We start from the raw sequence: 26,725 nt of genomic DNA, 5'->3' as shown, positions 1-26,725 counted from the left end.
TTTAAAGCACTACTCCAGCAGTGAAATAAAAAAAAAAATATATATAACATAGGAGTGGTGCTTTAAATCATCCACATCTGTAGTGTCAATGCTCGTTGTCCCCATGTCTTCATTTTCATCCAGTGAACTGCGATTTGCCATCACTTTAGGCCCGTGCCCGATGTATTATGTATGTCATCACTACCAGGATGTGTGCGTGTTTTTGGGTTTTTTTTTTTTTTTCAGAACTCAAGGCTTCAGTCACACAATTAACATTCAACATATTTGCTAAGAAGATGAACGCATACATGTAACCCTGATGTTTGCAACCCAATAAACAGACATTTTGTATAACGTATGGTGTGGTATACTTTTTATGGGATGTTCTTATGTACAGTGACACAATATCATGAAGACAATACAAATACATCCTGAATGAACTTGTTTCAAGCAATGTCCAGATTACAGCAGGTTCTGTAAGAACTGTTCAGTATTTACACAAAACTGCAACATGTAGGACAATGAACTACTACAATAGTATGGAAAACAAGTAATACCGTATAAACAGAAAGACACGAGACCAGAACATACTAATGAGAGAGAACACAAGTAGCTGCAATCTACAATCACTCATTTCTACACTAAGGCAACACGTACTTGCACAGGACGGATTCTCTGGCGTGGACTTTAAAGCAAATCCACTGCAATATCTGCAAAATACGTGATGTATTTTATTCTGGATTCCCCACACATTTCGCTGTATACATTGCAAAAATGAAATATACAAATAAGAATCTACAGAAAGAATTAACATGATGCAGATTTCCACCCCGCATGTCAATATCCAAACTCAATGTTAGTAGTGTATTACAATGTAGATTTTTCACTGCAAAATCCAAAAAACATAACTGCAGCTAAAACATTAAGCTGCTCTCACTTCAGCGGTATTTTGCCACAAAGCCGGATCCGGCACAAATGCGGTCCAGTTCAATAGAATCGCGGCCGCATGTGACCTTATCTTGCCGCAATTCCATTTAACTGTATTGAACTGCACCGCATTTGTGCCGGATCCGGCTTTCCGGCAAAATACCGCTGATGTGAAGCACGTCTATGTGCATTTACCCAAGCTACCATAACTGGTCAAGTAAAAAGAACCTGGCGGGTCCCTCGATGGTCTCCGCAGTACAGGCGTAGATTCCTTTAAGTTATGTGATTACTAAAGCTGCAGTCTCTGGAGGATCTAGGTTTATTTGGCAGCGTCACACATGAGGTAGGACAAGTCTTCTCACAGACTAGTCCTGCCTTAGATCTTCCAATAACGTCTCCCCAGTTGTGACTGACAACCTGTTCTTATAGGAAGATTATACATCCTGTCAATCATAGCAAGGAAGGCGTGATTAGAAGATCCCCAACAAAACTAGTTCGTGAGAAGAGACACCGCTACAGACTAGGCCCTACTAAATATTAATTGCAAGATTAAAAGGTCATTCTTCAAGGATTACTGCATTAGTATGGCACGTAAAACACATCCGATGTAAGAAAACTGCACCCATACTGCTATAGAAGTGGTTGGGGACAGTCAGGGGACCTGATCGGTTCTCTTTAATCCTATGTGTGAAGGCTAAGTCTTGGATTATATAACAGACCCCCTTGTGCCTTCCTCAGCTGCAGTTCACTTACCACATACCACCACAGTATAATGTAGGCAGTTTGGGTTTTTTATTGGTCTCTAGATATAAAATTGTGGCATTTGACGATCATGCCGACATTACCCACACAAATCACACGTATAAGGAAAAGGGTGAAATCTCCAACCTGTATATATTCCACAGCGAGACTTACACATGACCCTTTTAATACAGTGAACTATGGAGGACCACATACTTCTTACTAAATCACGTCTTCATAGTAGGCAAGTTTGCTTAAGGCTGGGGCAATATAGCAATTTTGGCAGCAACACATTTGCACTTACTAAAGCCTAAAATCAGTGTCTTTATTATTTTATTTTTTTTTTGAAGGGCTATTCCTCCATATTCAGCAAATTAAGGTTATTTATTGTTTTAAGTAACATAAATTCCAAATACATGACTGCAATTCAAGGTCTTGAAAGTTATGTTAAGCAAGCTCTACCATGCTTAGGTACTTGGTCCTCGCAATGACTGGTGATGAGCGAGCTCTACCATGCTTGGGTACTTGGCCCTCGCAATGACTAGTAATGAGCGAGCTCTACCATGCTTGGGTACTTGGTCATCGCAATGACTAGTGATAAGCAAGCTCTACCATGCTTGGGTACTTGGCCCTCGCAATGACTAGTAATGAGCGAGCTCTACCATGCTTGGGTACTTGGTCATCGCAATGACTAGTGATAAGCGAGCTCTACCATGCTTGGGTACTTGGTCCTTGCAATGACTAGTGATGAGAGAGCTCTACCATGGTTGGGTACTTGGTCCTCGTAATGACTAGTAATGAGCGAGCTCTACAATGCTTGGGTACTTGGTCCTCGCAATGACTAGTAATGAGCGAGCTCTACCATGCTCGGGTACTCGCTACTTGTAACCAGCAGTTGGATGCTCAGATTGGCGCGACCGAGTACCTGAGTATAACAGACGTTAATGGGGAACTCGAGCATTTTTCTGGGAAATCTTCTAGAAAAATGTTTGTGTGCCCCTTATTGAATTCCATTATACTTGGGTACTCGAATCGTGTTCATCCCAGCATTAACTGCTGGTTACACGTACCGAGCACCCGAGTATGCGAGTGCTCCCTCATTACTACTTGAAAGCCATAATGACCTATGCAGAAAGTACATTGGAAAATCAGAGAACTTTCCATCACTCAATGAATAACCTTTATTTGCTGAAACTCCTCTTCAAAGTACAGTAGCACAATAGTTCTGAGGAGATTCATTCATGAACCAATATTTACATCAGGTTTTTAACGCTACATTTTTTTAAATTTGTGGTGTTTTTTCAGTTCAGAATCTATACAGGCACTGGACTACTCAGGTGAACTTGTACTATACTCTCACTTCCTGTTCTGCACATAGCTTTTCAATACCATCAGACTGATTGACAATGAAAGGTAACACCTCTATGTACAATAGAGGATACAGAATCCAGCAGTCACATGAAGCGATGGCACAGCTCACTTCCTCCCTTCACAGTAACTTTTGCACATATTACAGCATGCTTAGTTATGATTCTATAGAAACAAATAAGGTTAAAGTCAGTCTCTAGTTAATAACCATGTGAAAAACAGGAAGTAGGAGTCTAATATTTGGCCTAGTAGCCAGTACATTGCTAAAAATAAAACTTTTAAACTGTCTACGGTAGTGTTTTCTCCAGAAAAAGTAGCAGAATATGGACTGTAAAAAGTGTAAAATCTCATTTAAATAAAGGCAGTCCCTGGCTGGTATAGCTCTGCACAGCCGCCTTTAGTCCTCATTCACACTTCAGTATTGGATCAATATTTTTCATCCTTTTCAATTTTTTTTCTCTTAGACTATGTGCGCACTGAGCCTTTTTGTGCGTTTTTCGGGTGCGTTTTTGGGCTGAAAACTGCATTACTTTGCTTCCCCAACAAAGTCTATGACTTTTCATTTTTGCGTACACAACTTTTTTTTTTTAGTTGCGTTTTTAAACATGTCAATTCTTTCCTGCGTTTTACTGCGTTTTTCACCCATGCAATGCATTGGAAAAACTCAGCAAAATGCAACCAAAAACGGTGCGTTTTTTTTGCGGCCAAAAATGCACAAAAAACAGCGTCAAAAAACCGCTGTGTGCACACATAGCCTTAAGATCCAAAAATTGATTTAAACAAAGAAAGAAAAAATGTTTCCATTATATTATTACATCTGCATTTAGGATCTTCTTGATTTGGCCTAAAAAGAGATGAAAAACACAAACCTAGTGCGGTCCTGTGAATGAAGCCTTAGATTCATCCGCAGTATTTTAATGTACTTTAATTTATCTAATGAATTTTAGTCAAAAATGCTGTAGCCAGATATGACTGTTAAAGGGGTTTTCAGGTCTAAATGCTTATTGTGCCGGAAGCTACAAGCTTTTATATGCATAAAATCTTACCCACCCTCTTTGGGTCTAGAGCAGACTCTTTATTGCTGCTCCGGTGACTGTGTTCTGGCTGCAGCAGAAGCATCGCGGCTATAGCGCACACCATAGCTGCAGCCAATCACTGAGCTCAGCAGTTCGAGCCGTCTACCTGCTGACCTGTGATTGGCTGCAGCGATGATGTGCGCGACTGTCATGAAGTGACTGCTGCAGCCAGAAAACAATTACCAGTGCAGCAACAGAGAGCTGGCACTGGACCTGGGGATGGTAACACTTCATATCTGAACATGATTAAGACCTGAGTGTCGAAACGCGTTGTTCTGTAGACCATCCGACATATGCTGTACCTGCTGGATTTTTACTTTATATTTAATAAAATGGACTTTTAACCTTCCATTCCTGGCGCTGGAAATCTTCTTCCTATTTCTCATAATTGTGTAAAACTAAGCATTTATCCAAGAAAACTCCTTTAAGTCTATTTCTAAATTTGAAAACTATATAAACAGCCTTTTGGTATAAGAATGGGAACACTGCTCTCCTTTCTTTGGAAAAAGAACACTTGATGGTGTAATATCCCTCATATCATAATGGTATTGAATGGTCTGATTATAACAATGCATACAGGGGCATTATTATTATTCATATTTCCAAACGTTACATTTTGATCAAGGAGCAGTTCAGTGTCATGGCTGCCCAATTCTGGTGTATGTCTGGCCGACATTTGTCAGTAACAGGGGCAAATGCTAATTGCAAATACATTATTTGTGGAAATCCACTCGAAATCTAAAAGTGTCAGGTGTGAGAGCAGATAAAGAGGCAATATTCCTGCCTCGGCTTTGCTGCACTAACAGGGGTCTAGGTTGATATTTAGTGTTATGTGAATGTTATGTATAGAGGAGAAATCTTTTCCTGTCTCTCGTCTTAGGACATGAGGAATGTGGTTGTAGCCGTCATTAGGCGTTTTGTTGTCAGAGGAATGCATCACCAGAAAATGACCCATTGATTAAATTAGGTATTAGTGTGAAATCCATTTAAAGAATAACCGTCATTTTAATCTTTTTCTTCATAAATCAATGATATACATGAAAAGAAACATTGGAGTCTACTTTATCAAAGAATTCAGCTTCTCTCTCCTTCAGGACTGATCTTTCATCTTCCAAATTGTCACTTCTTGGGTAAAATCTGTACTCCGTGAAGACTGATTGTTACATTACGGAGATCGAGGCAGAGCTCATACCTCTTCAGGTTACATCTCCCTTCAGTAATGTAATTATATGTCTTCACAGACTACAGACTTTAAGTGGGAATTAGGTACTTTGAAAATGAGGTGGAGAAAGAAGCAGATTTCTTTGATAGACATATTATAAAGTTCTTTATTTTTATGTGTACTATTGGTTTATGAAATAAAAGTTCAAAATACATTGACTCTTAAAAGGGAACCTGTCACCAGATTTGTCCCTTATAAGCTGCGGCCACCACCAGTAAAGCTCTTATATACAGTATTCTAGAATACTGTATATAAGGGCCCAAGGCCAACATAAAAAACAGCTTTTATTATACTCACCTTATCTGGTCCAATGGGTGTCGCTAGTCTTAGTCTGGCGCCTCCTCTATTCTTATGGTCGCCGTCCTTTTTCCCTGCTTTGTGTGGATGACCTGTCCTACATTATCTACACAATGTCCTCCATTACGCTCCTACACAGGCACACTTCTCTCTGCCTTGCGGAGTACAGAGTATAGTACTGTAGTGCACAGGAGCGGGGAAAGGTCAAAGAACACCTGCGCATGCGCACTACAATCCTTTGATCTACCCTCAGCAGGCAGAGAGAAGTGTGCATGCGTAGAGGCGCAATGGAAGATTCTGTGTGGATGACGTAGGACACATCATCCACATGGATCATTGAAGAAGGATGGCAATAGCAAGAAGATAGGAGGCACCAGACTCAGACCAGGAACGCCCATTGGATTGGACCGCCTCGCAGGTGAGTAAAATAAAAGATGTTTCTTAGATTATACTAATCGCTTAGGCACTTATATACAGTACTGTAGAACGCTGTATATAAAGAGCTTACTGGTGGTGGCTACAGCTTCTAGAAAACAAATCTGCTGATAGATTCCCTTTAATATCATCTGTGTTAAATTAACATAATAGAGCGCTTTTAATTTCCACACTGGAGCTATTTTAGACTCACTTCCTATTCTTTCAGGAACAACTTCAAGAATTTTTCTGAAATCTCATTATCACTGGCAGCAATAAAATGACAAGTAACACAACTATATACAGCTGAAGACACAGGATCCACCAATCACAACGGGCGATGTCACAGCTGACCCTGTTCCCCCTTTTCACAATGACTTGTGCACACACATTAAATGCTTAGAATAGAACAGAATAGGGTCAGAGTTAATTTATTGTTACTAATGTACATGTGAAATTCCTGAAAGAACAGAATTAATGAGTCTGGTATACTGCTAGTGTGAAAATTGCAAGATTTTTAATTTTTGGCTTTTTTATTTTATAAAAAGAATTATATGAAAAACAGAAAAGAAAATATATTAGCAAAAAATTTAAAAAAAAAATGAATTTAGCTAAACAACAGGTCATTTTCCAAGTTTGCTTCCTTTTAAAGTACAGTAGATTTCCCATCTCAGCCATTAGAAAAAAATTGTATAAATCTAATAGATGAAAAGGATATATAATTAATATCATTTGCATTTCCCCGTTTTGATCCCCTGAGAAAGTCATATGAGGAACTATAGGTTTCTGGGGTGAATGGTGGTCACATTTCACATGTAGGGTTTGGAATTGCGGCAGGTATTATTATTGTTTTAATTGCAGTTAACGTAACGCAATACAATCTCTGCCTTATGCCTTTCACAGAAGGCTGGTCACCATTTCAGCAATCAATGTTAGCGTGACTGTGGCACACATCTGCATGGCAGACACACTGCTGGGTTAGCAGGTAAGATGTGCTCTGTGCTCTCACCATGACCCGTGCTGGAGCTTAATGTTGACTTTGATTTGCACAGTTACGGAACCAAGATGTTGTCAATGGTACAATTAATTATTAGGCGTCTCGTTATGAATTCCACTCTAGAACGACCTTTGATGACAAGCATCGTAATAACTTGTACTGTTCAGTGCCGAGAACATGTCTTTCTTCACAAAGTTGACAAATTTTGACAGTGAACATAGATGCCGATTCAAGGGCTTCTCATGATCTCTACAGAAAGAAGTCTGAAAAGTGACGTCCTCCCCATTGTACAGTATTCGGATATAGTGTTCCTTCTGTTTGTCAGTGTTTTGCCATAGTTCAAATGCTAAACGTGCAGCAAATCGAGGGAACCTAGCCTCCGTGAGACCGATGGCACTGAGGACAGGTGAAAGAGTCACGTCATGTGCAGAGTACAAGGCAAACACTTCGGCCTTTTTGCCTTCTGCTATCCGTTGCATTCGGCTGACAGTCTGGTTTAATAGAGGATAAATTGCTAATAGTGCATACTTGTAATACAGCTTCTTCTCATGTCTCTCCCGCTCATCTTCAATTTGATGTGCTTTAATAACCTTAAAGTGCTCAATGTCTATACAGCCATTCTTGGTACAAGGGAACGAAACATTGTGGCAAAAATGACATAGCAACGAGTCAATGGGATTGGAGGCTCTTAATAGCCTAGTGGGGACGCCAACCACTTTGGCCATATTAATATAGGTTTTTTCCAGCTGGGCATTTTTAATCCTATAACCATACTGGCGACGCTGCTCTTCTTCCAGGTAGTGGTTCCTCATGGGACAGTCACATTGACTGGAGCAGAATATGCTGCTCCATTGGTGTTTAATGCTTATCTTCTTCCAGTCAAAACCCGGCAGAAAGCTGTAGAGTAAGGCCAGCCCACTTTGTAGCGTCCTGCTTTTTCCAGTGGATTCAATGTAAAGCTGCTTTGCTGTCCAGTCATTTGATAAAAGTTTATGTTTTTTCAAGTAAATTTCCTTTAGAATCTGTCCATTCTGTAAATGCTGCACAACACCTGCAATAGAAAGTAAAATATTAGGGCCGAAAACATTAACACCATTATCATTTTGATGACTATATGAAAAAAGGCCGCCTCCGAACCACCGCAGCAGGAAAAACGGACACTTTTCTGGTGAATTTCCTTTACAAAATGCTGTATTATGCCTTAAAGGGAACCAGTCATGCAAAAGAAAACTCAACCTGCAGATATGGGGTTAATCTGCAGGTTGATAGTGTTCTAAAATTGCCCAGCCGCCACTCTGAAAGCCTGCCCACCGGGAGCATGGGCGAATCTCGTGGGAAGGGAAGGGGAGCGAGGGGGTGCATTTGTCCCAGTTGCAGTTGGCAGATAGGGGCCATCTGATGCTGCAGTCTGAGGTGTCTTGCCAGCAGCTGCATTTTTCCTCTTCACCCAACCCCCGCAGTCGGATTCAGCTGTTCTCTGAGCCAGGTGTTCCACTGAGAGCCGGCTCAGGGAAGATTTAAAAAACATACCGGTTGCCAGAAATCAAATGAAATTGCGCCTTTCAGGCGCAAATAAAATTAAAACCCTGACCGTCAGCACTTATGGGACACTGTGATCAGCAGCATGATCAGGTCATCTGATCATGTCTATGGAGCGCTGGAAAGTGATATCAGCATCATGAAGAATATTGACAAGTGCTCCAATGAAGCTGAAGAAACCAAAGACTTTGTAATTGGAGGGTAAATTTGAAGAGACAGTATGGAGAGCAGGGGAGGGGAATGGGTGCAGAAACTGTATAGAATGGGGGTAGGGGTGGGATGTATGAGGAGACGGCGTGGAAAGTAAGGGTACTTAAGAAGAGGGATGGAGGTGTGAGGAAACTTTCTTCACAGATTATGATTGGCGCATCGCAAATGATGTGCAAATATTCAAAAAAGGGACAAAATCTGAGCCTGGAAATTATAGGCCAGTAAGTTTAACCTTTACTAGAGGGTAAAATCATTGAGAGCGTTTCCTAAGAGATGCTATCCTTGAGTATCTCAAGAATAACCACCTCATGATCCACTTTTAACATGAGTTTATAAAGGATCGATCCTGTCAATCTAATTTGATCAGCTTCTGTGAGAAGTGAAGTTCCAAAATGGACAAGTGAAATGCAGTGGATATTGTCTATATGGACATATCAAAGGCGTTTGATATGGTGCCACACAAAGGGAGAATAGATGGGAATAGCGAAAATATGTGGAAATGGGTTAAGAACTGGCTCAGTGACAGGAAACAAAGGGTGGTTATTAATAGAACACACAGACTGGGTCACAGTTGACAGACTACCACAGGGATCAGTATTGGGTTCTCTTCTTTTTAACATATTTAATAATGACCTTCTAGGAGGCATACAGAGCAGAATTTCAATATTTGCAGAAGACACTAAACTCTGTAGGGTAATCAATACAGAGCATAGGTTAATCAATACAGAGCAGGATAATTTAATATTACAGAAGGATTTATGTAAGCTGGAGGCTTGGGTTGAAAAGTGACAATTGAAGTTTAATGTGGATAAATTTAAGATAATGCACTCGCACAGAGGAAATACAATTTATGATAATTTACTTAAATTGTCAAACACTCGGTAAAACGGTCACTGAAAAAGACTCGGCTGTATTGGTGGACGGCAAACTCAACTTTACTGACCAGTGTCAGGTAGCTGCTGCCAAGGCTAATAAAATTATGGGATGCATTAAAAAAATGCTCATGAAAAGAATATAGTTTTTGCCACTATGCAAGTTACTAGTGTGACCAGAATACTGTGTACAATTTTGGTCTCTGGTGTATAAAAAGGACATAGATTAATTAGAGCGAGTGCAGAAAAGTGCAAACAGGTTATTAAGAGAATGGATAGACTGCAATACCAGGACAGATTAAACATGGGGTTATTCAGTTTTGAAAAACAAAGGCTTACAGATGATCTTATTACAATGTCCAAATATATGAGGGGACAGTACAGAGACTTTTCTAATGATCTATTTACATCTTGGCTTGAGACAGGGACAAGGGGGCATCCACTACACCTACAGGAAAGAAGGTTTAACCCCTTAGTGACGGAGCTAATTTTCACCTTAATGACCAGACCAAATTTTGCAATTCTGACCAGTGTCACTTCATGAGGTTATAACTCTGGAACGCTTCAACGGATCCCGGTGATTCTGAGATTGTTTTTTCGTCACATATTGGACTTCATGTTAGTACCAAATTTAGGACAATATTTTTTGCGTTTATTGAAGAAAAAAATTGAATATTGGCAACAATTTTGAAAATTTAGCAATTTTCAACTTTTGAATTTTTATACCGTTAAACCAGAGATTTCTGTGACACAAAATAGTTAATAAATAACATTTCCCACATGTCTACTTTACATCAGCACAATTTTGGAAACAAAATTTTTTTTTGTTAGGAAGTTAGAGGGGTTCAAAGTTTATCAGCGATTTCTCATTTTTACATCAAAATTTACAAAACCATTTTTTTAGGGACCACATCACATTTGAAGTGACTTCAATAGGCCTAGATGACAGAAAATACCCAAATGTGACACCATTCTAAAAACTGCACCCCCCAAAGTACTCAAAACCACATTCAAGAAGTTTATTAACCCTTCAGGTGCTTCACATGAACAAAAGCAATGTGGAATGAAAAAAAGCAAAAATTAAATTTTACCTAAAAATGTTGCTCTAACCCAAATTTATTCACTTTTAGAAGAACTAACACAACAAAATGGACCCCAAAACTTGTTCCCCACTTTCTTATGAGTGCGCCGATACCCCACATGTGGTCAGAAACCTGTTTGGACAAATGGGAGGGCTCGGAACAGAAGGAGCAATATTTGAATTTTGGAAAGCAAATTTGGCTGAAATAGATTGCGAGCACCATGTTGCATTTACAGGTCCGCTAAGGTACCTAAACAGAAGAAACCCCTCACAAGTGACACCATTTTGGAAACTAGACCCCTCAAGGCTTCTATCTAGGGGTATAGTGAGCATTTTAGATCCACAGGTACTTCACAGATTTTGTTAACGTTACGTTGTCATATTGAAAATTTTAATAATTTTCTCAAAAATGTTGCTTTAGCATCAATTTTCTCACTTTTTCAAGAGGTAATTCCAAAAATTTGACCTCAAGGTTTGTTAACCACTTTTTTATGAGCGCGGTGATACCTCACATGTGGTCTGAAACCTTTGTTTGGACAAATGGGAGGGCTTGGAACGAAAGGAGCAATATTTGAATTTTGGAAAGGAAATTTGGCTGAAAAAGATTGCGGGCACCATGTCACATTTGGAGGACCCCTAAGGTACCTAAACAGCAGAAACCCCACACAAGTGACCCCATTTTGGAAACTAGGCCCCTCAAGGAATTTATCTAGATGTTTGGTGAGTACCCTGAACCCCCAGGTGCTTCACAGAATTTTATAACGTTGAGCCATGAAAAAAAAAAAAAATTTTACCACAAAATTGTTATTTCAACCAGGTAGCTTTTTTTTTTACAAGAGTAAAAGGAAAAAATTCAGCATAACATTTATTGTGCAATTTCTCCTGAGTTTGGCGATACCTTATATGTGGTGGAAATCAACTGTTTGGGCGCATGGCAGGGCTCGGAAGGGAAGGAGTGCCATTTGACTGCAAAATTGGCTGGAATCAATAGCGGACGCCAGGTTGCATTTGGAGAGCCCCTGAGGTGCCTAAACAGTGGAGGTCCCCCACAAGTGACTCCATTCTGGAAACAAGACACCTCAAGGCTTTTATCTAGGTGTATAGTGAGCAGTATGAATCCACGAATACTTCACAGAATTTGATAAGCTTAGGTTGCCATATTGAAAATTTTCATTTTTTTCACAAAAATGTTGCTTCAGCATCAAATTTCTCACTTTTTCAAGAGACAACAACAAACCGTGGACCCAACAGGTTGTTATCCAATGTCTTATGAGCACAGGGATACCCCACATGTGGCCAAAAACCTCTGTTTGGATAAATGGGAGGGCTTGGAATGGAAGCAGCACCATTTGAATTCTGGAAAAGTTGAAATAAATTGCGGGCACCATGTCACATTTGCAGGGCCCCTTGGGTACCTATACATTAGAAACCCCCCACAAGTGACCTCATTTTGGAAACTGGATTTTATTCAGGAGTATAATAAGCATTTTGAATCCACAGGTACTTCACAAAAATGTTGCTGTAGCAACCAATGTCTCACTTTTAGGCTATGTGGCCATGAGCCAGCGACACGGCGTCTAGTACACAGTGTCAGCCTCCTGCAGAGATGTGAGTGTTGTCCACGGGAGAACGCAGCTGCCCATGCCCACGATTTGGGTTCAGGCCGCTGTGGAGCTCTATGCTACCTGCAGAGAACACTCATCTCCGCAGCATAAATTGACATGCTGAGGCTCGGGAAGCTGCGCCACAGGTCAGTTTATGTGGCGGAGAAAAGAAGCACATTGGGCAAGCACATTGGGCATGGGATTTCTAAAAATCCTTCCACTGTGCTTCTATTGCACAATGCAGCGTTATGGACACAGGGAAAACACTCTGCGCCCAAAACGCTGCAAATCCCGATTGTGGGCGCACAGCCTAAAATGCTACAGTGGATGATTGGATAGATGTCAAACATATATAACGTCCCACCCCCTGCATATTCTAAGCTGGCGCCCTTTAGTGCCTTTCATGTGGCACTAAAGGGTGCCTAGCCTTGTATTTAGCCCCCCAAAAAAATAATAATTAAAATAAACGACGTGGGGTCCCCCCCATTTTTGATAGCCAGCTAGGGTAAAGCAGACAGCTGTAGCCTGCAAACCACAGCTGACAGCTTCACCTTGTCTGGTGATCAATTTGGAGGGCTCCCCAGGCGTTTTTTTAAAAAAAAACAAAAAACGTGGGGTCCCCCCCAAATTAGATCACCAGCCAAGGTGAAGCGGACAGCTGGGGTCTGGTATTCTGAGGGTGGGAAGAGCCATGGTTATTGGACTCTTCCCAGCCTAAAAATAGCAGGCCGCAGCCGCCCCAGAAGTGGCGCATCCATTAGATGCGCCAATCCTGGCGCTTCGCCCCAGCTCATCCCGCGCCCTGGTGCGGTGGCAGACGGGGTAATATATGGGGTTGATACCAGCTGTAGTGTCACCTGGCATCAAGCCCTGGGGTTAGTGATGTCACGGCATCTAAACAGATACCCGACATCACTAACCCAGTCAAGTAATAGACAAAAAAAAAAAAAGACAAAAAAAAAAATGTATTTGAAAAAAAAACTCCCCGAAACATTCCTCTTTCCCCAATTTATTGAAAATAAAGAAATTACGGTCGCTGTAATCCATTTTGGAGTCCCACGCCGACTCTGGATCTTCTAGAATATGGGGGGCACGTTCAGGGAACGTATCCCCCATTTTCTGGAAGAGCAAGCTCTCCATGAGCAGTGTGGGTGCAGTAATCTGAGAATACTGCACTCACACTGCCCCGGTCCAACTTAGGGCAGAGTGACCTGCAGTAACCTCATTCCAGAATATGAGGGGCACGCTCACAGAACGTACCCCCCATTTTCTGGAACAGCAGTCTCTCCATGTGAGGACCACACTCCTCACATGGAGAGACTGCTGATTACTGCACTCACTCTCCCCCGGTCCACAGTGGAGCAGCCTGTGCATCAGCGACGTCAGCGTCCCTGCAAGACTGACGTCGCTGATGCACAGGCTGCTCCACTGTGGACCGGGGGAGGAATCCAGCTGACAGCCGCTGTCTGCGCATGCGCCGCCAGCATTCAAGAAGGAGGCGGCGTGATCGCGGGACGGATCACCAGACAGGTAACTTATGACCGGGGGCTGGGGGGGGGGGGGGGTTGATGGGGGGTGACCTAGTGGGACCTGGGGGGACCTGGGAGGACCTGGGGACACCTTTCTGCCGCATGTGACGTGTCACATGCGTCAGAAAGAGCAGAATGAATGCGGGGGAGGGGGGGTGGCTCTGGAGACCCGGAGGGGGCTCCGGTGACCAGAGGGCTCCGGTGGACCGGAGGAGGGGTCAGGGGGAGGACATTTCCCTCCGATCTGAAATGTTTGATCATTTCAGATCGGAGGGAAATGAATGCAGAGCCGGCGGCGGCAGTTTTCAGCGCGCGTCGGCGCCATCTTGCACGCTCCGGAGGGGGGCTCTGAAGAACTGGAGGGGGCTCCAGGGACCAAAGAGCTCCGGTGTACCGGAGGAGAGGTCAGGAGGGGGACATTTCCCTCCGATCTGAAATGTTTGATCATTTCAGATCGGAGGGAAATGAATGCAGAGGCGGCGGGAGTTTTCAGCGCGCGTCGGCGCCATCTTGGATTTTCCGGAGGGGGGGGGGGTTGGATGGATTTCTCCAGTACCGGGGGCTTTGGGGGCACTAAGGGCTCACATTTATTTCTCATCTGACATGTTTGATCACGTCAGATGAGAAGTAAATAAATTTTACCAGCCATTTATTTTTTTTTTTATGTTGTCGCCGGTATACGGTGTATACCGGCGATCGCATTAACGGGGTGCATAAAAAACACCCCGATTCATAATCTGGGGGGTCTCAGCTACCCCCGGTAGCTGAAACCCCCGAGATTTTTCGTCACTGGGGGGCGCTACAGGGTTTTTCCGGCCTGACGTCTCAAGACGTCGGAACAGAATAAGTACCCTGTTTTTCCGACGTCTTGAGACGTTAGGCCGTCGCTATGGGGTTAATCATAAATCACAACGTAGATCCTTTACTGCAAGAGTAGTAAGACTATGGAACTCTCTGCCACATAATGTTCTAATGGCTAAGTTACTACTAAAATTCAAGCTTTCTCATGAGCCAGATCAGACACCCCATACTTTGCACTGACGAGGGGCAAGCACCCCGAAACACAGTGTCTGCAAATTGGGATTCTGATCTGGCTTATATATCCTAAGTAATATTGCAAAGGATTGTTAAAAATCCACTTGTGACTTTTAGCATCGCTATTTCCAATAGGTGGCGCTGTGCTAGAGTTTGTCTCCTTTACTGGAGAGACAATTTGAATACTAAAATTCAAGAGAGGCCTGGATGCCTTTCTTGAAAAATATATTACTACTGGTTATGTGCACTAGATTTTGTGATTGGGCTTTGATCCAGGGAAATAGTCTAATTGCCGTAAGTGGAGTTGCGAAGGAATTATTGCCTTACTATTTAGCTGTCTGCCCCATTGGGGTTTTTGCCTTCAGCCGGATTAACATATTAGGCTATACGTTGAACTCAATGGACTGTCTACTTTTACATAGTTACATAGGTTGAAAAAAGACCTAGGTCCATCTAGTTCAACCTTCTTCCGCCAGTTCAACATTTGGTCACCAAGTCATTTATAACCAACAATGTTGTGTGTACTGAGGAAATCATCCAGTACTTTTTAAAAGCTGTTCTAGTATCTGCCATTACTACCTCTTGTGGTAGGGCATTCCACAGTTTGACTGCTCTAACTGTAAAGAACCCTTTCCTATTTAGCTGTCGGAATCGCTTTTCTTCCACTCGCAGTGAGTGTCCCCTGGACCTTAGCATTGTCTTTGGAAGAAATAAGTCATGTGCCAGTCCTTTATATTGACCACACATGTATTTAAACAAATAAATGAGATCTAGTCTGAGACATCTTTTTTCTAAGCTAAGCATATCTAACTTTTTCAACCCCTCATCATATGTGAGGCCTTCCATTCCTTGTAGTAGTCTAGATGCCCGCCTTTGAACTGACTAACTTCTGAATGTCCTTTTTAGGGTAAGTTCACACAGTGCGTTTTTCGCGGCGTTTTTGCCCAGAAAACTGCATGACTTTGCTTCCCCCAGCAAAGTCTGAGTTTTCATTTTTGCTGTCTGCACACAGCGTTTTTTTTCAGCTGCATTTTTGTGGTGACCACAAAAACGCAGCATGTCAACTATTCCCGCGCTTTTCACGGCGTTTTTCATCCATTGAGTGCAATGGGATGTTTAAAGACGCAATGAGAAACGCAAATTGAAAATATAGCTGCGTTTTAGTGCGTTTCTATGACTAAAAACGCAGCTATAAACACAAGGGGTGGGCAGTAAAGTGACATGTACAGGAAGAGGATTCCTTCTGTCAGTAAATACAGAAGCGTGAATCCTCCCGATACCGTCACCGCTGCGTCCACCTCCCGTCCTGTGCATGTCAGCTCCCGTGCGGCGCCATGTCTGGGCGGGAGGTAGAGGCAGGTGTGAAAACAAAAGTGAACAGTAGAAAAAAAAAATGTCATACTCACCTGTCTGCAGACTCCCGATGCCATGCCCGCTCCCAGCTCCTCTCCCGGTACCGCCGCTCCGGCTGTGTGCAGACGGCCGGGAAATCTCCGATAGCTGCAGGACCTGGAGATGGATCACCTGATGCAGTCACCTGACGCATCAGCTGATCGTAAGTCTCGCGGTGACGCTGACGCCGGCGCCCGGCCGGCTTAACCTGTCAGTGGATGCCGTCAGGAGACTTCATCCCTGATTACCGGCAGCTCCTGCAGCGATCGGACGGGATCAGACTCCGCTCCAGGATCTGCCGGTAATCAGCACATAAGTGAGTTTTTTTTTTTTTTGCACTGATGCATCATCTGATTGTATGAACGGCTTTTATACAATCAGCTGCTGTGTGATGTGATTCACATCCTGGAACCTGACACATCATCTGATCGCTTTGCCTTCCAGCAAACCGATCAGATGATATTGGATCCGGATTGGACGGCGCGGGACCCTTGACCCAGGATTACTGCGGAGGGGGGTTCTTTATTTCATTAAAGATGGAGTCACTAATTGTGTTGTGTTTTATTTATAATAAAAATATTTTTCTGTGTGTTGTGTTTTTTTTTATCTTTACTAGAAATTCATGGTGGCTATGTCTAATATTGGCGTGACACCATGAATTTCGGGCTTCGGGCCAGCTGATAATACACAGCTAGCCCTAACCCCATTATTACCCAGCGAGCCACCAGTCACCAGGGCAGCTGGAAGAGTTGGATACAGCGCCAGAAGATGGCACTTCTATGAAAGCGCCATTTTCTGGGGTGGCTGCGGACTGCAATTCGCAGCGGGGGTGCCCAGAAAGCATGGGCACCCTGCACTGTGGATTCCAATCCCCAGCTGCCTAGTTGTACCTGGCTGGACTCAAAAATTGGGCGAAGCCCACGTCATTTTTTTTTTCAAATAATGAAATAAAAAAAAATGCTTCCCTATATTTTTGGTTCCCAGCCGGGTACAAGTAGGCAGCTGGGGGTTGGGGGCAGCCCGTACCTGCCTGCTGTACCTGGCTAGCATACAAAAATATGGCGAAGCCCACGTCATTTTTTTGGGGGGCAAAAAACTCCTGCATACAATCCTGGATGGAGGATGCTGAGCCTTGTAGTTCTGCAGCAGTTGTCTGCTCTCCTGCATACACTAGTGGAGAATGAAGAACATATTGAAGAAGGAAATGACATCAGACCTTTTTTTTGTTCACTGATAAACGCATAAAGACTCAGTGAGCAAAACCGCAGAAAAAAACGCACCAAATCGCGGCACAAACGCGTGCGTTTTTGCGCGTTTGACGCGGGTGCGTTTTTTGCCGCAAAAACCGCACAAAAACGCAGCGTCAAAAAAACGCAGTGTGTGAACCTAGCCTTAAAATGTGGAGCCCAAAACTGGATCCCAAATCTTTCAACCTTAAAACTATGAAACATGTACAACATTAATTATAAAATTAGGCACTGTAGCATGCCCAATTCTAACAGCATGTACTATAATCACTGTCAGGTTTCAGCTCGGATTGCTGGTTCTAACAGTCATCACATGACCACTCACATGCAATTTTACATCCCTGCACTAATGTGACAACTAGCTTTTCTTCTTACTTCTCTCAGTGATAAGAATATTAAAGAGCAGCTATTCAGCATGTGACTAAGTAAGCAAACTGTATATGAGCACTCGCCCCGCATGGCAACTACTCAAACCACTTGAGTGATGGGGGGTAGTGGGTGGTGCCAAACGGAATTCTTGTCCCATGTGCTGGGAAACCTAGATAAGACTCACCAGAAGGAAATTAACTTTATTCCTCCAGGCAGCTTTGGGCTTTCAGTCACTGCTCAGTACACAGTGTATTGACTTGATGCCAAGCCAGCTGTCAATCAGTGCTAAGGTGTGATTACAGGAAGAGAAAAGGAACTCTCGAAACCAATTAGACGTAGAAGTCATAGACATCAACATCAACCCTTTAAGGGAACTTGCCAAATGACTTAAAAGGGGGTTGTCCCACGAACAAAGTTAATTTTAAATTAATAGATCTTATAATAAGATCCGCAATTGGAGGTGTTTAAAAAACAAAAAAAAAAAAAAATGTTCCTATGTTAAGATAAATATTCTAAATGTGTCCCTGCTATGCACTGTGTAATGACAGTCTGGTCATGCCTCAACTCGTGCGCTGGGGCGGAAGTAGAAAAAAAAAGTATACAGACACTACAGCATAGGATCACAAATAATTCTTGAGATAAAACTTTTTTAAAAAAAAAAAAAAAAAAAAAAAAAAAAAAAAAAGACCGTGAAATGCTTTACCTCACAAAAAATGAGCCATGATCCAGTTCTGCAATGTCTTTATAGTCTTTTGCATCCTCCCCTGCCCAGGAGATGTGGTATGAACAGACCACGTCCCTGTACGGTCAGACATGGCCTTTACACACCGTACACAGCAGGGGCACATTAATAAGATTATCTGAGCACAGAAACATTTTTTGTTTAAGACACATCCAATTGTGGAAATTATTATTACTACAAAATCTATTTAATAAGGTTAACTTTAAAATCAACAAAAAAACCCTTTAAGATTACAAGCCAAACCAGACAATCTAATTGCAATTAAGTGTTTTGGGGTGTTTTTGCCCCTTATCAGTGCAAAGCAGGAGAACATAGGCAAGGCTTTTTTAAAAGAAGTGTTGATGATTTGTAGGACTGTTACTAGTGATGGGCGAACCCAAACTGTAAAGTTTGGAGTTCGTACTTACCGGACACCAAGCGTTCGTGCACGGACTCCGAACACGGACTTCTGAGGGAAGCCAGTGTTACTGTTCGGGTTCGGCCACCCATCTATTAAAAAAAGTGATTGATTGTGCAGTGTAAAAATAAATAATTAAAAAAAAAATGATGTAGTGTCCCCCTATATTGATACGCAGCACAGATGAAGCAGACCGCTACAGGCTTCATCCCTCAATATGCGCATCATCTGGGCTGTGTATCAAAATGCAAGGATCCCATGTAGCTTTTTTAAAGTAATTAAAAATAAAATAATTTAAATAAAACTGCGTGCAGTCCCAACCCAATTTTAATACCCAGCCAAGATAAAGCGGACAGCTGGGGGCTGGTATTCTCAGGCTTGGGAGGCCCATGTTTATTGGGTCTCCCATCCTAAAAATAGTAACCTGGGACCGCCCCGGAATTATCGCATCCATTAAATGTGGCAACTCTGGCGCTTTACCCTACTCATCAGGATTGACCTGGTTCGGTGGCAATTGGGGTAAGATACCGGGTTAATGACCACTGAGTTATCAAAAAATAACAGATGTCATCAAGCTCGAGGTTCGTAATGGGGAGGGGTTTAAGAGATCCCTCATTACTAACCCTGTAAGTAAAATGAAATAAAACACTAAAATACAAAAATCCTTTATTATAAATTTACAAAAAACAAACAAAATACCCGCTTTCTCTAATTTATTAACTCCAAAACCACCCCAGCAGATAAAATATAATCCACACAAGGTCTTACAAGGATGCAGGCACTGCTACATCTGAGGTTGCAGCGTGCGGACACATTAGAAAACGTGACCGCTCATTGCAGCTTTAGTGACACACTGATTGAGCCGCAGCTGTGAGTGGTGACTTCACTAAATTCACCTGAGGTCACCATGATATTCCAGCTGTGACATCAGAAGAATTGACCTCTGGTGAACTCATTGACCGTACCCTTAGATGAAGTCATTCAACATCATGCAGGAATACCGGATTAGGCAATGTGTGAACAATGAGTATTTGGGTGCAGACATTTCTGCACCAAATCTGCATCTACTGGCAAAAAAAAAAAAATGCACTAAAACCGCATGAGTTTTGATGCATTTTTTTGCCACCAGGAGATGCAGATTTAGTGCAGACATTTTTGCATGCAAATACTCACTGTGAACACATTGTCAAAAAAGGAATTGAACTCAATACCAGATTAGGCAAATTACAGCTGTTACTAATGCCTTATATTACCCCGATTGCCACCACTCCAGTGCAAATCGGGATCAGCAGGTTAAAAGTGTCGGATTTGTCCCATCTAATGGATGTGACAATTCTGGGGTGGCTGCGGGCTGCTATGTTTTAGCTGGGGGGAGGCCAATAACCATGGGCCTCCACTGTCTGAGAATACCAGCCACCAGCTGTTGGCTTTATCTTGGCTGTGTAACAAAATTGAAATAATTTAAAGCTACAGTACATGCGGTCCCTCGTATATTGATACACAGCCAAGATAATGTGCACAGACGGGGGCTGCAGCCTGTGGCAGTCTGCTTTGTCTGTGCTGGGTATCAATATATGAGGGACCCTGCGTCATTTTTTCCAGTTTTTTTATTTGTACACGCCACAACGAATCAGACCCGTATCCCTTTCTACCACCATTTTACTGCACAATGTAAGGGTCCCCATAGACTTATATGGGGTTCGGCGTCCAAGCAGATGTTTGGATTCAAGTCTAGTCACTAACTTTTTTTTTTTTTCTCCTTTTTCTTTTTAAACAAGTCCGGCTAGACTCGAACATCTGCGAGTTCACCCACCTCTAATTGTTAGTTCTCATGGGTGGCATAAGACTGTTCCTCTCTGGAGCAGATACTTAAAAATTGTGGCAAAGTGTGGTTACAAATCCACATACATCTTAATCTTCTTATTTATGTTTCATGATTTGCATATGTGAATATCATAAACTTATACAGAAAAGAAAGTTTACCTTTTTGGGTTAATTCTCCCATCTCACACAAAGAATGGCTGGGAATACGTGGCAAACTGCTTAATGTACCATCCATCTGGCCTTCTGATCCTTTTGTCATGTGGTTGATAAAATTTTCCAGGTTTGGATGAGACGGCTTCCTAAAAAAAAATGTAAGTAGAACCATAAGCTAAAGGGACATTTGGATCTGACATAAAATAACACCTTAGCTATATAGTTCCTATGGCTTATACTGCATTCTGTGAACACAACCTTGTGTCTGTCGTGTCACCATGGCCTCCTATATTGTATATTACCTGCTGTGGAAAAATACTATATATTCATGCCAAATAGGATACATATTAAGAATTAAAATGATTGTTACGCTTTATTTCATAAATACAGTAATAGTACAAATGTAAATAAGAACCTTTGCCATATTTCTTATCAGACAAATCTGCTTTTTCTCTCCCCAGAATTGATCAGTTATTATCAAAATTCTCAATTCTGGAGGTAAAATCTGTATTCAGTGAAGACAGACTTTCTCTTATCAGAGATGGGCGATAGAATTGTATCCATAGCAGCCGCCTTTACCCATGTAGATTGGAGGTGGTAGGAGCTAGAGGTAGAGCTTCTCCCTTCTATCTACATAGAATCTCCCCATAAACCGTCGCCATCTCCTATCTCAGTAAATGGGAAAGTTTTCAGTGAATACAGATTTTACCTCAAAATTGAGAATTTTGTTAATGACTGATTAATTCTGGCAGAGAAAAAAGCAGATTTGTCTGATAAGAAATATCACAAAGTTGCTTATTTTAATGAGTTTATGAAATAAAATTTTAAACGACAGTTACGCTTTAACCCCCTACACGACCAATGATGTACTAGTATCTGCTCCGGCGGCGAACTCACAGTAAGGCTATGTGCGCACTAGGCGTTTTTGCCGCGTTTTTAGCGGCGTTTTTTACAGCGTTTTTGTGCTGAAAACGCAGTGACATTGCTTCCCCAGCAATGTCAATGGGTTTTCAGAAGTGCTGTCCTCACACAGCGTTTTTTTTTAGCTGCGTTTTTGTGGTGACCACAAAAACGCAGCATGTCAATTATTTCTGCGTTTTCCACTGCGTTTTTCACTCATTGAATTCAATGAGATGTTAAAAACGCAATGAATAACGCATATAGCCGCGTTTCTATGACTAAAAACGCAGCTATAAACGCAAGGGGTGGGTACTACAGTGACGTGTACAGGAAGAGGATTCCTTCTGTTGGTAAACACAGAAGCAGGAATCCTCCCGGTACCGTCACCGCTGCCTCCACCTCCCGTCCTGTGCATGTCAGCTCCGTGCGGTGCCATGTCTGGGCGGGAGGTGGAGGCAGCGGCGAAAACCAAAGTGAACAGTAGAAAAAAAAAAATGTCATATACTCACCTGTCCGCAGGGTCCCGGTGCCATGCCTGCTCCCATCTCCTCCCGGTACCGCCGCTCTGGCTGTGTGCAGTCTCCCCGGGGCAGGACCTTGCTTGCAGGACCTGGCGCTGATCACCTGATGCAGTCACCTGACGCATCAGCTGATCGCGGTGTCGCCGGCTTTTTCGCGCCCGGCCGGCTATCAGCTGATCCTGCCGTCAGGGGACTTCATCAGCTGATTACCGGCAGCTCCGGCAGCGATCGTATAGGATCAGACTCCTGTCCAATCGATCGCTCCAGGAGCTGCCGGTAATCACCACAGCACATAAGTGAGTATTATTTTTTTTTTTTTTTTCTACTGATGCATCAGCTGATTGTATAACCGGCTTTTATACAATCAGCTGATGTGTGATGGGATTCAGGCACTTGATCCTGACACATCATCTGATCGCTTTGCCTTCCAGCAAACCGATCAGATGATATTGGATCCTGATTGGACGGCGCGGGACCCTGACCCAGGATTACTGCGGAGGGGGGTTTATTTCAATAAAGATGGAGTCACTAATTGTGTTGTGTTTTATTTCTAATAAAAATATTTTTCTCTGTGTTGTGTTTTTTTTTTATCATTACTAGAAATTCATGGTGGCCATGCCTAATATTGGCGTGACACCATGAATTTCGGGCTTAGGGCCAGCTATACAGCTAGCCCTAACCCCATTATTACCTAGCTAGCCACCCGGCTTCAGGGCAGCTGGAAGAGTTGGATACAGCGCCAGAAGATGGCGCTTCTATGAAAGCGCCATTTTCTGGGGTGGCTGCGGACTGCAATTCGCAGTGGGGGTGCCCAGAAAGCATGTGCACCCTTCACTGTGGATTCCAATCCCCAGCTGCCTAGTTGTACCCGGCTGGACTCAAAAATTAGGCGAAGCCCACGTCATTTTTTTTTAAAAATTATTTCATGAAATAATTAAAAAAAAAGGGCTTCTCTATATTTTTGGTTCCCAGCCGGGTACAAATAGGCAGCTGGGGGTTGGGGGCAGCCCGTACCTGCCTGCTGTACCCGGCTAGCATACAAAAATATGGCGAAGCCTACGTCATTTTTTTTTTCTTTTTGGGCAAAAAACTGCATACAGTCCTGGATGGAGGATGCTGAGACTTGTAGTTCTGCAGCTGCTGTCTGCTCTCCTGCATACACTAGTGAATGGAGGATGCTGAGACTTGTAGTTCTGCAGCTGCTGTCTGCTCTCCTCCATACACTAGTGAATGGAGGATGCTGAGACTTGTAGTTCTGCAGCTGCTGTCTGCTCTCCTGCATACACTAGTTCTGCAGCTGTATGCTCTCCTGCATACAATGAACATTTTGAAGAAGGAAATGACATCAGACCTTTTTTTTTTTTTTTTTCATCAACAATCTTTAATGGCATTGTGCACTGATTAAAAACGCAGTGAGCAAAAACGCAGCAAAAAACGCACCAAATCGCGGCAAAAACGCATGCGTTTTTGCCGCGTTTTTTTAGCCGCGGGTGCGTTTTTTAGACAAAAACGCACATAACGCAGCGTGAAAAAAACGCCTAGTGCGCACATAGCCTAATACCCACATGTCTGCTGATCTAATCAGCAGACATGTGCGTCTAACAGGCGCGGGTGGATCGGAGAGGAAGGAAGAAGCAGCTAGTCACAGCAATGATAATGTCCTAATGATGAAACTATTATTATAAGGCTACTTTTCCACAATGAGGTTTTGGTGAGGTTTTTTTTGATGGTGGAGAAATTCTGCACCTATTGTGTAAATTAGGTTACTTGCTTTTTGTGTGCGTTTTTTAACATGCATTTTTATTGCGTTTTTGATGTTGTGCTTTATTTTTGGCTTTGCTTCACATGTCATGCTTTAATTAAAGAAGTTTTGTTTTTGAAACTTCCCAGTATTTGGCTTTGACAAAACTTAATTGACATTCTTAGGTGCTGATTAAAGATCTTTTTGATGCATTTTACATGCTTTTTTTAGTTGTGGATTTTCCACATCCAATGCAAGTCTATGTGAAAAATCTGCAAAGAAACTTAAAAAAAAAAAAAAGCACAGTGGCAAGGAGATTTCTATAGTTCCCATTCACTGTTCTGGAACTGTAAGGTGCAGCGCTTATAATAATGAAAATATGAAGTCAAGAACTCACCAATAGTTCGTTAGCTAAGGGTGGCTTCACACGCTGCGATCTCGCTAGCGAGATCGCTAGCGTGCGAAATCGGCCCCATTGTTTATGCGACACAGGCAAATCGTTGCCCGTGGCACAGAAAATCGCACGGACCCGTCACATTACTTACCTGCCTAGTAACGTCGCTGTGACCGGCGAACCACCTCCTTTCTAAGGGGGCGGGTCACTTGGCATCACAGCGACGTCACTAATCGGCCGCCCAATCAAAGCGGAGGGGCGGAGATGAGCGGGACGAACATCCCGCCCACCTCCTTCCTTCCTCATTGCTGGTGGGACGCAGGTAAGGAGAGGTTCCTCGTTCCTGCGGTGTCACACATAGCGATGTGTGCTGCCGCAGGAATGACGAACTACATCGTCCAAGTAGCAGCAACGATAATTAGGAAGAGGGGGTGATGTCACCGACGAACGATTTTGAACGTTTTTGCGACGATTAAAAATCGCTCATAGGTGTCACACACGACATCGCTAAAGCGGCCGGATGTGCGTCACAAATTCCGTGACCCCAACGAGATCGCTTTAGCGATCTCGTAGAGTGTAAAGCCACCTTAAGTATACAACAATAATACAGCATAATAAATGGCACATCGTTTATATCTGTTTATCAGCATCTATCGTTTGCGGTCTTCAGATTACATAGCAAAAACCTGCTTACAGATTCCCTTTAAGGAGGAAGGAAAGCACAGAAAATTTTAAGCACATGCACTATACCTGTCTGGCTCCAGGACACAGTCAATATCAGGTCTCTTGGTTTTAGGAATGGCATACAGTGGATACCTATCTCCATGACGGATCATTACTTGGACGGACAACAGTTTAACGTTATGAGGAGCATGGCCTAGAGTCATGAAATATGGTATCAATTATAGATGTAATTTAAAGGTTAACAAGAAAGAGTAATTAAATAAGGTAAAATAAAGCTATTAGAAAATTGGTATAAAACAGTCACAAATATTTGTTCATCACGTAGTTGCATAAAAATGCAAATTTGGCATGTTTCCAGCAGTTCCACCACTGGACTAAACTTGGCCAGATAGATTTACTATGATTTGTGCCACAAAGGTGCTGTAGGCTGTAGCAGAAGTGCACTCCAATCTGCGAGAGATAAGGTGCAGGCCTTTTAATGATTTTCCCGCTTATTACATCAGTAGATCCTAGATGGGGACTGAACTGTAACACTCCAGTGATGGGAAGTTTCCAGCTAAATGTAGTCTCATTTCTATTAGTATATCACAATGGACAGTACAGAACAACTGCATAGAGTTCTACCAGCGATGGACATTGCTATGAAGTATGAACAGTGCTACAGATAAAGATCATCTTAATGGACATTCCTGCGACAAAGAAGCTTATTATCAGACCTAATCATCTCGTAATGGGTCGCATTGTGCTTGCAGAAAGTCAGATAAGCCACGGTTTGGCTGACAGCTATGTTCCCCAGCTCTGGATATTTGGCTCATGTAAACAGCATATTATTTATGGGGCCTGTGAGCTAACGTGTCTGAAATAGAACTGTAGCTCCTTTATTTTGGGTGAAAGGAAACAAAAAATTGGATAGGTAAAAAAAAAACCCTGTCCGATCACCAAGGGTAACAGGGGACGTCTCTAGACATATTGGAATAGTATCAGAGCCCATTGTAATTTGACAGGAAATAAGCTTAAAAAAAAAATATTTAAAATCACACAAATTCTGGTGCATTCAGATCATGGTGTTGTTCTTTATGTTAGGTTACCTTCCATACTGCGCTCTGCCACACCAGGAGTATTGCAGTAGAGGATGGCATCATACAGTGGATCAGGTGCAGAAGGCTCTGTCAAAAGGTCAGGCATGATTCTTTTACGATTTTTACCAGTGAGTGCTTCCTCCTTATTTGAAACAGCCGGTATAAGCCGAATCGGTGACCCTATGATATAAAAAAAAAAAAAAAAAAAAAAAAAAAAAAAAAAAAAAAATTGATTTAGATTTTGGTATGAAGCCAGCACCTTCAATAATATACACAAGGGACAACTAGCACACAAAGGGTTCCAGAATAAACTCTTCCATTTGGTAAAAATTACTTTAAAAAAAAAAAAAAATAAAAAAAAATGTGTCCTGACATTTTCGGACTGGTCATC

The 26,725-nt window shown here is 42.5% G+C and overlaps 1 protein-coding gene across 2 annotated transcripts in view; it reads right to left on the bottom strand.

Annotated features, from left to right (window-relative positions):
• Window positions 1-337: 337 nt before the first annotated feature.
• Window positions 338-26,725, bottom strand: part of PXYLP1 (2-phosphoxylose phosphatase 1) — a 146,496-nt gene continuing 120,108 nt past the window's right edge. For both annotated transcript variants that reach the window (XM_075340812.1, XM_075340813.1), the window contains exons 4-7: window positions 26,344-26,514; window positions 25,322-25,448; window positions 21,022-21,161; window positions 338-8,072 (exon numbers count right to left, since the gene is read on the bottom strand). In XM_075340812.1, coding sequence (XP_075196927.1) covers window positions 7,141-8,072; window positions 21,022-21,161; window positions 25,322-25,448; window positions 26,344-26,514 — 1,370 coding nt within the window. In that variant the 3' untranslated portion in view covers window positions 338-7,140. The remainder of the gene's footprint in view (window positions 8,073-21,021; window positions 21,162-25,321; window positions 25,449-26,343; window positions 26,515-26,725) is intronic.

Source organism: Anomaloglossus baeobatrachus, chromosome 3, assembly GCF_048569485.1.
Source record: "Anomaloglossus baeobatrachus isolate aAnoBae1 chromosome 3, aAnoBae1.hap1, whole genome shotgun sequence".
NCBI lineage: Eukaryota > Metazoa > Chordata > Amphibia > Anura > Aromobatidae > Anomaloglossus > Anomaloglossus baeobatrachus.
Note: the sequence above shows the minus strand (reverse complement) of the source record. Positions and strands in the feature narration are given on the sequence as shown.